We start from the raw sequence: 12,493 nt of genomic DNA on the forward strand, positions 1-12,493 counted from the left end.
CCCAAAATAAAATACTATTTAAGAGATTTAACATGTTGACCTATTCCTTCTTTAAAGAAGAGAGAAAACTGTTGCAGTTTAAAGGTAAATTTGTTATATTCTTACAGTTCCTAAAAATAATAATTTAGCAGGTGTTACTTTAAATAGCTCCTATGGTAATATTTAAATAGATTATAAAGAAATCTCTATCCTTAATATTAAATAAAATACTATCTGTCAAAGGGAAAACTCATCTTTTGCAATTAGTTTGTTTCCCTTGAGATCTGACCAACTGATTAAAATGTTTAAATATTTGGTAAGCAGGATCACCACCAGCACCCTCTTAAAACCCTGGTTTCAAAATATACAGTAGCCATTACACTTAAGTTTCCTTTACAGATGGATTATTTGCATGTATAAATACAGGCTTGTTAAGTGTATGAATCCTTTTCAAGCTTCCCACTTAAATGAATGAAAACACAAGATGAAAACAGACTAAACAGAATTAAAAGTTACTAGCAAAGCCAGATAAAAACATTTTAGAATTGCAAGTGTACTTTAGACCAGAGTTGTCAAACAACACAGGCCCAACCAGTTTCAAATCTAATTGGGACATATTTAACTAAATAAAAACACAATAAACATTGATAAAATTATATTTTAAAATGAAATCACAATGCAGCCAGCAGGGTTTCTAATTGAATTTGATACCACTGTTTAACATACTTGGTTTTTAATCCAACATTTAAAGAAATCTTACAGTATCATCTGATGCTCCAACCACAGATAAACTCTATTCTTTCTTCTCTATATAGTACTTTTGTATACTGTGAGAAAATGATTTGTTGTATTGTTCAGGAAAAATTATTATACTGTCTAAATCAAATCCTAAGTAATTAAGTGCAGTCCCCACCCAGAATGTCACCTGACCCCAGTAACTCTGGAGGAATGCTGGAGATGGCTTCAAGGCATATCTTGGATTCTCCCAGGTCCCAGATCCACAGAAAGCATTTTTGTTTGGGATCTCCACACTCACACCACAGGTCTTGTTTGGGGTCCACCCAAACTCATGTTTTGGGTTTCTTTGTGTTTTGGCTATGCCCAAATTTTATTAGATGTTTTCAGTCACTCATATCTACTTCAATCTACCTTGCTTTCCAGTTGCCCTCTCAACAAAATTGTTTAGTTGTGTGATTGTGCCTTTGTGGTTAGCGTGCGCCCGCCCACCCTTGTCCAAATTCTTTCTAATGTAAATTTTCTAGAACCAGGACAAGAGGAAGCCACACCTCCTTTGTGGCTAGCTCTCCTCTACCAAACAACCTAATAAATTTCTTTCTAAAATGATTTTAGATTGTGGGGTTTGTTCTTGTGAATAACAAATAATATCTATTATGGAACTTACCATATTCTGTTCTATGCTTCTGTACTTGTCTTATCCCTTCCTCTCTTCCATTGTAATATCTTATAAACATTTTGAAGATGAGTATTATTTCCTCAACTTTCTTTTCCATAGAACTGAACTAAGTGCTTAATGACAAGAGCATGGTAGACACTCAATAGAAATCTGTTGAATTAAAAACTTCATTTGCTAAATAAATACAGTGTGACTCACTTTTAGAAATAGAGCTTTCATTGATGAATTTGGTGCAGACTTGCTAGAGGGCAGTGAGAAAATATTATGTGATTCTATGAAAATGTCCCTCCTTTATGACTTACCGTATTTTTGCTACTTTCCTTGGTGTACAGAATTTGTTTTTGCACTCTGAATCTGTTAGTACCATTCTCATAGCCTTTGGAGCTCTGAAAAAAAACCAACAACAACAAGAAGACTGCATTCCACATATTAAATTAAAACAATTCTTAAACCAACAAATAAAATCCAAGCCAAACTCACTCTTTACAAGTGATATAATGGAGAATGATTTAAGAACATGAAGCACTAAAAGATCAGTAATATAAATATATGCCTATGAACAGAAAATGTAATTTTAAAATTATGTGTATTGGAGAAGGTGGGGGGAGTAGTAAGAGTCAGTTAAAGTCATTTCAATAGACATCAATAGTCATCAAATGGATAAAGATATTCCAGACATTGCTGTAGAGCACCAATCATCCACACCCTCTTAAACTTCCTGTCTCTTGTTCATGTTATCACATAGATACTTCACAATACATCTATACAGTATGCCAACGGTCTTCCTCTAGATCTATTTATATTTTGTACACAGCAATACAACACATGGTATGTTCATCTGTAATTCCTTACTCTTTTTTTCCCCCAAGGCAATCAGGGTTAAGTCACTTGCCCAGGGTCACACAGCTAGTGTCAAGTGTCTGAGGCCAGACTTGAACTCAAGTACTCCTGAATTCAGAGCTGGTACTTTATCCACTGTGCCACCTAGCTGCCCCATCCCTTACTCTTGCTACATGAAATACCTCCTTTTCCAATCATATATTTTCTTTTTAAAAAGTTTTATTATAAACTTACTACCCTCAATAAAACAATTAAATGAACATATATAACATGGATCAAAATCTTACTGAAAACTGTTAGCCTTTAAATAAGGCGGAATCAAATGAGTTAACAAATTCTCTGCAAATTCCTCTTTAGTTCCCAAGGACCACTTGCTATTTTCCATGTTTGATGTCCTAACTTGAGTTAGTATCCAGAATGACTTCTCTAACCATCTCCTCTCACTCCCATTCCATGACACTTTGCCAGACCAAGACAGATGACATATAAAACTAGAAAAAAATACCCTTTAATAAAAACAGAAAGCAAAGTAAATTAAAGATTATTAAATCAAATTGTAAATATTTCCACTTTATCCAATTGATCTGACACACTGGGAGAAGGCTATGTTACACTAAACTCATAGCAACAATGTTAGAGGTCAGGGTTTAAAAGTTTCTTTGCTTGGTCACTTTCCTTTCTTCATTGGTTCAGTAACAGCAAGTGTTGAAATCTTGGGATCCAAAGCCTCACAGTGTCTAGGCCAGGGAAATACTTCCTTATGTCTCTCTCCTCCATTTCAGTCCACATCCACTTGGCTTTTCTAGCCTATATTTTTGTCTTCAGCACCCACCAATCATACACTTTCTAAGTAATACCTTTTATGTCACTTTCATGTAGGTCATAATTAAAAATATGTTACCTTCTACTTACAACCTTGTGTCTCGCCTTTTGCTTTTTGGGTCAACTACTATTTTTATACTTTGAAGAGTATTATGTTCCAACATTTACAACCAACCATATAGCACAAATAGTTATGTTTAGGCTATGAAATTATGAAACTCCCTGTTTTCAGTCTCTCCATTTTGCAACCTGTCTTTCAAAAGCTTCAAAAATAATCTTCCAAAGGCAGAGCTCTGATCACTTACTTTCCTGCCTGAAAATTTCTAATGGCTTTCTCTTGCTTTCAGTGGTTTCCTGCATAGCATTTGAAGCACCCCAAAATTGGTTCTACCTTATTTCATACTACTGCCCTTCATACGACCTATGTTATTTTTTTTTTCTTTTTTTCTTTTTTCTTTTCTTTTCTTTTCTTTTTTTTTTTGCAGGGCAATTGGGGTTAAGTGACTTGCCCAGGGTCACACAGCCAGTAAGTGTTAAGTGTCTGAGGCCGGATTTGAACTCAGGTCCTCCTGAATCCAGGGCTAGTGCTTTATCCACTGCGCCACCTAGCTGCCCCATTTTTTAAAATAATAAATATTGGGGCGGCTAGGTGGCGCAGTGGATAAAGCACCAGCCCTGGATTCAGGAGTACCTGAGTTCAAATCTGGCCTCAGACACTTACTAGCTGTGTGACCCTGGGCAAGTCACTTAACCCCCATTGCCCCGCAAAAAAACAAAACAAAAAATAAAATAAAATAATAAACATTTTTATTTAAAGTTTCCAGTTCCAAATTCTATCCCTCCTTCTCTTCCCCTCCTCCCTGCTCCCTGAGGCAGCAAGCAATTAGATATGGGTTATACATGTTCAATTATGTAAAACATAACCATATTAATTATTTTGTATAAGAAGATACAAAAGAACAAAATGAAAGAAAGTGAAAAATAATATGCTTCAATCTGTGTTCAATCAATATCAGTTCTTTCTTTGGAGGTGAATCGTATGCTTCATCATTAGTCTTTCAGGATTGTCTTGGATCATTGTATTGCTGGGAATAGCTAAGTCATTCACAATTCTTCATCAAACAACATTGCTGTCACTGTGCACAATGTTCTGGTTCTGTTCACTTCTCTATGCATCACTTCATATAAGTCTCTCCAGGTCTTTCTGAAATAATCCTGTTTGTCATTTCTTATAACACAATAATATTCCATCACAATCATACACCACAGCTTGTTTAGCCATTCCCCAATTGATGGTGTAACGATTGGAATGACGCCACCTGCTGGAGACTTACTGTAGAAGAGTTCCACCCATGAAACGAAGGTCTTTGAGGGCAAGACCAGGAGTCTTTTCTTTGGAAAAGGAAGTGACGCGGGCTAGTGGGAGGAGGAAGGAAGAGACTGGTGCTCAGTCTCGCGCTCTTTCCTGAGGACTCTGGTGGAGAGCAGAGCTAGAAATGTGCTCTCCCTTTAATAGATAGGAATCTAGGCCTTTCTCTCTCTTTACCAAATTCTTATTCTCCTTAATAAATGCTTAAAAGTCTAACTCTTGCTAAAGCTTATAATTTATTGGCGACTACTCGTTAGATATTTTAGACAGTTTAGCTAGAATTGTAGCCCTGAACAATGGGCATTCCTTTGATTTCCAATTCTTAGTCACTACAAAAAGAGCTACTATAAATATTTTTATACAAATAGGTCCATTTCTCTTTTTTGGGGTGTCTTTGGGATATAAACCTAGCAGTGGTATTGCTGGATCAAAGGGTATGCACAGTTTTTATAGTCCTTTGGGCATAGTTCCAAATTGCTCTCCAGAAAGGTTGAATCCATTCACAATTTACCAACAGTGAATTAGCATCTCAGTTTTCCCACATCTCTAACATCCAATATTTGCTTTTTGTTTTGTTTTGTTTTGTTATATTTGCCATTCTGATAGGTGTGAGGTGATACCTCAGAGTTGTTTTAATTTACATTTCTCTGATCAATAGTGACAATCTATATTCTTGCCAAATACTACTGGCCATTACTCATACTCAATACTTCATATCCCACCTCTCTCTGTGCATTTGGATAAGCCATTCCTTACTTCAGCCCTACCTCTTAGAATTCTTATCTTCCTTCAGGGTTAAACTCAGGTCATCTGTCCAATCAAATATTTTCCAATCCTCTAGTTCTTTCTCTCCTTATTTTGCCTTGTATTATACTTATTTGTGTACATGTCTCCATTCAGTAGAATGTAAGCTCCTTGAGGGTATGGATTTTTTTTTTTGGTCTTCATCTCTTCAGTGCTTTGAGACCCAACAAAAATTGATTTAATGGAATTGAAAGATAATTATTTTTGTATGTTCTTGGAAATAATATAATTGTTGAAAGCTTTATAAAATTTCTTTTCTTTTTTTCTTTGACCTGGGTCTCCCTATCTCACCCAGGTTGTCCACTTATGGCCCTGATGTTAATACTAATTGACATGAAAGACCTGCTCTATTTCTGAACTGTATCAGTTTGTTCTTCCTTAGGTAGTATGATCCCCCTGATCCAGAGAGCTCAACATATTAAAACTGGACTTAGTGTGAATATCTGTCAGCTAATGTAGCTCAAAACTCCTGAGAGCAAGCAATCTATTAACCTCAGCCTACCCTAGTAGCAGGAATTCCAAGCATGTACAAATGCAATCTAGCCTACCCTCTTCTTCCTTCTCAATTATGAGCCTTGTGGTCTGTCTTTAGTGCCTGTCTCATATATATTTACTGAGGTATTCGACTCAAAGGACAATCTATCAATTGCATAAAAAGGTCTGAAAAATAGAGAATCTTTGTTCATTTACGTTTTTTCTGTGTTTGAATCATTGATTTTTGTTGTTCATTTATTTCAGGTGTGTCCAACCCCACTTAGGGTTTTCTTGGCAAAGATAATGGAGTGGTTTCCCATTTCCTTCTCCAGCTCATTTTATAGATGAGGAAACTGAGGCAAATAGGGTTAAGTGACTTGCCCAGGGTCACACAACTAGTGTCATAGGTCTTCCTGACTCCAGGTTCCATCTAGCTGCCTCCATCTTGTTGAAAGTGCCCTTTTTTCCCAGAGACTTAATGTAATCAATGCAATATCTATCAAGAAACGAAATGTTTGGAGGACCTCACCTTCTAACGAGAATTTCTCTTATATTTAGAGCCAGCATAGGATATCTTCCATGACAATAGCACCCACTATTGTTATGTCTCCCTCTTTTATGCCTTCCTTAATTTTAATCAGGGTGTGAATAAATAGTTAACTTATATTTATTGCATTTATCAAGGATTCTTCTATGATCTTAACAAATCAGACTTTAAGACTCTTTGTTGGAAGAACATTTTTAAGGACACATTTTGCTCATCCAAGTCAAACACTTTTCTGTCAAATAATAAAGCAGGACTATATATTCTCTGTACCTTTGTCAGTTGTGTGACTGTAAAAATGTGATCTGCTGTAGAAAATCATTTGCAAAGACTACTCTTCCTTTTTCATTTTTTCAAAAATGTATTGCTGTGTACTTCATTCTCAAAAATTTTAAAGAGATGAGAAAATAGGCCTATTTTAATTGTTGATAGCTTTTAGGTAGTTAATGATGATCTTTTTTTTTTTATTGCAGGGCAATGGGGGCTAAGTGACTTGCCCAGGGTCACATAGCAATGATGACCTTTTGATTTCATTTCTTGAGTAATAATATTGTTTTTGATTCCTTCCCCATCTATCTTTTCTTTCTTTTATATGTTCCCCTCAGTGAGAAATCTTGAAAACAATGCAATCCCTCAATTTGCTTTCAAATTTGTTTGGCATCCAGCCCAGATTTCTTTAATGTTTACTTGATCTTCTCCAGCTACTCTTCTCAACTTCATGTTGGATATCAATACTTTCTTGGGTGTTGGTGTCTAAATGGGATTGTTCTACTCTCAGTGATGATGAAAATAGATTTCTATAGAAACAAAGACAAATGTGTTCTTTTTTCTATTTGTTCTACCAATTTAATCTATGAATATTTGGGATGAAGTGCCTCATTTTGCTCTTATGACAAACTTTCTATAGACTTGTTTTCACCATTTTATGGGGCAAAATTGCCATTTACCTTCATGGTGTTTTACAAATGTTTTTGTATTCTAAGCTATTGTTAACTTTGGTTGCCATGCCACTGTTTGGCAAGGGGATCAAATGTTTCCTGGCTAAGGCAGTTTCTGGAGTCTTTTATCCTTATAACTGTGGCAAATGCTTTATATAAGTTAACCTTTGTAGGACATGGTGATAACCAAGGTCAACGCCCTTGCTAGCCCCACAGGGAAACCTTGAAAAGTCAGATTCCTAGGATGCAAGTTTAAGAGACTTGGAATTTGGTGGGACTATTGCTGCTATAAAGGAACTGAGTTAAGTAGCAAACCTACTTCTCTTTCCCTCCCTGGAGGCCAAGAGGATATAAGAAGTTTCATTTGTTCAGGTAACTGCTGAGTGAGGAAACTCACCTGATGCATTTTAGCACCGAATGACCTATCCAGGGTCATAGGCAGCTAGGCCAGGAAGGTCTGAGTTCAAATTTGACCTCAGACATTTACTAGCTATATGGCTATAAGTCACTTAACCCTGTTTGCTTTAGTTTACTCATCTGTACAATGAGCTAGAGAAGGAAATGGCAAACCATTTCAATATCTTTGTCAAGAAAACCCCAAATGGGATCCTGAGGAGTGGAAAACAACTGAAACTTCTCAGCAACAACAACAACAACCTCAAGTCCCACAGCCAGTATGTGTCAGAGGCAGGCCTCAAACCCAGGTCTTCCTGGAGTGGAGGCCAGATCACTAACCATTATATAACAGTGCCTGTCATTATATATACAATTTAAAGACAGGCACAGGGGCAGCTAGGTGGCACAGTGGATAAAGCACCAGCCCTGGAGTCAGGAGTACCTGAGTTCAAATCCAGCCTCAGACACTTAACACTTACTAGCTGTGTGACCCTGGGCAAGTCACTTAACCCCAATTGCCTCACTAAAAAACAAACAAACAAACAAACAAAACAAGACAGGCACCATGTTACAGAAGCAAAGTTTGGTACTTCAGGTCAGGGAAATCCTGGTGTCAGTTCCTACCTCTATTGCGAGCATGGGTAAATACATAATTTTAACCTTGCAGAATCTCAGCTCACTCATTTATTAAACAGGTATAAAAATACTTGCCTGAGAGGCAGTGTGTCACATAATCAATCAATCAATCAATGAGGAAGTATTTATTGTGTGCCAATTATGTGCTAGATACTATGTGAAGTGTTGGGGATACCAGTACAAAGAAGGAAACAATACCTTCTCGTAATAAGGTTATATTCTGCTGGGAAAGACTAGGGCCTTCAAAGACAAACTCCAAGTCTATAATTATTTCATGGAAGAGGCTTTAAATGAACTTGCTAAAAGATTTTGATAAATTCCTTTATATTCTCTTCAATTGTTGTGAGTTCTTTTTTAAAAAAATTTGATACGAATAATGTAGCTTTCTTTTCTTTTTAAAAATGAGATTAGCGGGCAGCTAGGTGGTGCAGTGGATAAAGTACCAGCCTTGGATTCAGGAGGACCTGAGTTCAAATCCAGACTCAGACATTTGACAATTACTAGCTGTGTGACCCTGGGCAAGTCACTTAACCCTCATTGCCCTACAAAAACCAAAACCTAAAACCCAAAACCAAAACCCCCAAAAACTAAAAATGAGATTAGCTCTTTATCTATTTTGTTACTTTATTTAAAAAGTTTTTTTTTTTTTTTTTAGTGAGGCAATTGGGGTTAAGTGACTTGCCCAGAGTCACACAGCTAGTAAGTGTTAAGTGTCTGAGGCCGGATTTGAACCCAGGTACTCCTGACTCCAGGGCCGGTGCTCTATCCACTGCGCCACCTAGCTGCCCCTATTTAAAAAGTTTGTAGCTTTTCAATTCAATAGACTTTTGTCTTCAATTTTATTAATCTTCCATCAATTTTCAAAATTTTTCTTTGTTGCTCAGTTGAGGGTTTTTTTTTGTTTGTCCTTCAAATTTTTTAGTTTTGTGCCCAAATAATTGATTTACTTTTTCTCTGTTTTGTTGATGAAAGCATTTGGTTACATGAATTTTCACTCTAAAAACTGCATTAGCTGCATCCTGCAAGTTTTGGTATGTTGTTTCATCCTTGCTATTTTCTTTGATGAAACATTCTATTGTTTCTATAATTTTTCTTTTTCTTCTTTTTTTTGGATTCTATAATTTTTCTTGAACCCATTAGTACTTTAGAATTATATTATTTAGTCTCCAATTAACTTTTAATTCTTTAAGGGACCTTTATTGAATATAATATTTATTGCATTGTGATCAGTAATCATATTACATATTTCTTCTTTTCTACATTTTGGGGAAGTCTTTATGCTCCAGTACATCATAAATTTTTGTAAAGGAGCAATATATAGTATAGCAGTATGTAAGCTCCTTTCACTCTCCTTTATTAATTTACATAAATCTGCAATCTTTATTCCATGAAACATCCATTTCTCCCCCCCCCCCACCCCAGGGTTATGTATTTTTTTTTCCAAATAGGTTTTTCTGGTTATAAACTTTTTTTCTTTTGCCTTTCAGAATATCGTATTCCTTGGTCTTCTCTTCTCAAAAAATCACAGCTATCAAGTCTTGTATGATGACTGCTGTTGCTCCTTGGCAGTTGAATTCTTTCTTTTTGATTGATTATAGGCTTTGTCTTTGGCTGATGATATTTATGGGAGTTTCATTTTGAGATTTCTTTCAGGATATGACAAGTTGATTCTTTTTTCATTTTGCAATCTGGGCCTAAGAGTTTTAGGCTGATCCTAGTATCTTCATTAAGGAGGTTCTTTATTCATGTATAGATGACTCTCTTCAAGATTTTATATGTATGGCACATTAAGCATATATATAGGTCAGTAATTGCTGATTTTTTTCCTCCGTCATCTTTTACACTTTTAGCAGGGTCTCAGATTGTTTTTTACATGCCTTTTGCATTTTTATAAGCTTATCTCCCCAGATAAATAAGGTATTAATCACTCACTACCTTTACACATGCATAATTTCCAGCAGAGATCTTTTCTATTTATACTTAGTCCAATTTGGCTACTTACCATATCTTTGTTCTCTTTAGTACTTTTCTACCTCCCCTACAAGCACATCTTGGATTTTAATGCTAGAATCAAAGTGGGGGTAGTCCTACTTTCCTCAATGTTAAAAAAAGTTTATTATAATAATCTTTGTAGGTCTTTTCCATTTTAATTGTTTATTGTTCTCCCATTTTGACCTTAAATTACCTTTGGATGCATTTACTTCCTTAGCTCTCTTGCCAAGTTTTGGCCTAACAGGTTCTACCTAATTGCTTTTCTTTGCTTAATGAGATGGTACTGCTTATAACTCATCAGTTATTCTTCTCTATAAGATTTACAAATACATTTATGTTCTAAAAGCACTGTTACTAGTCCTTTTCTTTTTTCTTTTTTTTTTTTTTGCGGGGCAATGGGGGTTAAGTGACTTGCCCACGGTCACACAGCTAGTAAGTGTCAAGTGTCTGAGGCTGGATTTGAACTCAGGTACTCCTGAATCCAGGGCCGGTGCTTTATCCATTGCGCCACCTAGCTGCCCCTTGCTATTCCTTTTCACTTGGCAAATAATGCAAGTATTTGCTGCCTAAGATACTGCCTAAGATGTTTTGAAATTAGTATTATGGGCATGGCTGGGAAATTTTCCCTGAATCACCAACTCTCATCAGAAAGTAATTCCTCTTGTGATTTCAGAGAGAATTAAAATGAGACAAGAAAGAGGGCCTCATGTAATGCCATATCAGAGTAATCAAATCATTTTAGGCCTACAGACAATAAAATGCTTTACCCCATTTTAGATGGAAAGTTAGGCATATAGTCAGATTCCTTCTGAATCCTCAGTTAGGAAAGTTCCTAACATTCATATACAAGTTTGGATTTCTGCTTTCATTTTCATTTCTCTTCCTCTACTTAACACCTGCTCTCTTTATGGTTGAAACAAAATTCAGTTTACTGGAAACATTTGGGCAACAAAGCAGGAGATTGTAGTTTCTATTGATAGACATGTATTATGGGGAGAGTTGAGGATAGAGAAGACCTTTTCTAGGAACTTTCCTCATTCCTTGGGTAAGTAGGTAACACTGATAAAATCTGTCCAAGTCTTCTGCTCTGGGATGCTTATAGGATCCATGATCCTTCTGCATATTTCCCTTTTTTGACATAGGTCACTTCCTTTTCTTCTTCCACTAGTTGTCTCTGGGTTCTTTCTGCTCAGTTCAGGAGCATTTCTTCCCCTCCATTTCCAGATCTTCAGAATCTCCCTAGTTCTGAAATAGCTCCCCTCTTTTTATAAAAATTCCTCAGGGAATTACTAAGTCCCTACATTAAAGGAGAGGTATGGGCCCTATTTGCTTTCAGTTCTAATTGACTAAAGCAATCAAAGAAAGTTCTTACCTAACAAAGGCAAGTATTTTTAACTGGAGTGAAGTATTCAATGGAGCCCTACCCTTATGATCTCATTTTCTAGATGAAGAAAACTGAGGACTAAAGACTGGCCTCCACATCTCTCATTTATGTATCTTCCTTTCCACTTACCTAAACACTATTCTCATTAAGGCCTTCATCACTTCTCATTTGAACTATTGAACTGGCTTCCAATTCAGTGTCCTTGCCTCAGTCGTCTCCCTGAGAGAGACATAGGGATATGACCCTCCACTGAGATGGAAAGTGCCCCCCTTCAGCCTAGTGATCTGATCTCAAAGTCTTAAAGCCCTTTACAGCCCCCTATTTCTCTCCCTCTATTTTTTCTCTAGAGAGAGGCAATAATGGGAAGCTACTATCCCCCCTTTCTAAATATAGTCATATCAACTTAAAAATTGTTTCAAAGAGTCTGCACCGAGACATTACGTAGACATGATAAATTTGTTGCAGAAACTGAAAATGTTGCAAAGTAAGTAATCGCTGAACATTCCAGGAGAATGATTTATTGCTGAACCCAATTACCACATTTTGCTCAAATTAGATGTCTGTAAAAAGTATAAAAACTGCTTGATTTCTAATCCCGGTGTGTCACACCTCCTGGTTGTCCCAGTGAGTGTGGTGCACCTTTCTTTCGAAAGAAATAAAATCAATTCTTCGACCTCCTTTCTCCTCGAGTCTCTATTACAGGGGTCAGTGGGTGTACTTCCCATCCCACTCATCCCCAATCTACATAACTGCCAGGTAGAATGGTTTTCCTAACCTTCTCTCCTTTCATACAACACTAGAATGGTTTTCCTAAAGTGCAGATCTGCTTATGGCATGCTTTATTCAATAAGTTTCAGTGCTTTAAAGATCATGCTATAAAATAATCAGAAGAGAAGTAGTA

The 12,493-nt window shown here is 36.5% G+C and overlaps 1 protein-coding gene across 2 annotated transcripts in view; it reads right to left on the reverse strand.

Annotated features, from left to right (window-relative positions):
- The window catches only part of SLC37A1 (solute carrier family 37 member 1), a 179,218-nt gene that overhangs the window by 44,530 nt on the left and 122,195 nt on the right, over positions 1-12,493 (reverse strand). For both annotated transcript variants that reach the window (XM_043995792.1, XM_043995791.1), the window contains exon 10: positions 1,696-1,779. In XM_043995792.1, coding sequence (XP_043851727.1) covers positions 1,696-1,779 — 84 coding nt within the window. The remainder of the gene's footprint in view (positions 1-1,695; positions 1,780-12,493) is intronic.

Source organism: Dromiciops gliroides, chromosome 3, assembly GCF_019393635.1.
Source record: "Dromiciops gliroides isolate mDroGli1 chromosome 3, mDroGli1.pri, whole genome shotgun sequence".
Classification (NCBI taxonomy): domain Eukaryota; kingdom Metazoa; phylum Chordata; class Mammalia; order Microbiotheria; family Microbiotheriidae; genus Dromiciops; species Dromiciops gliroides.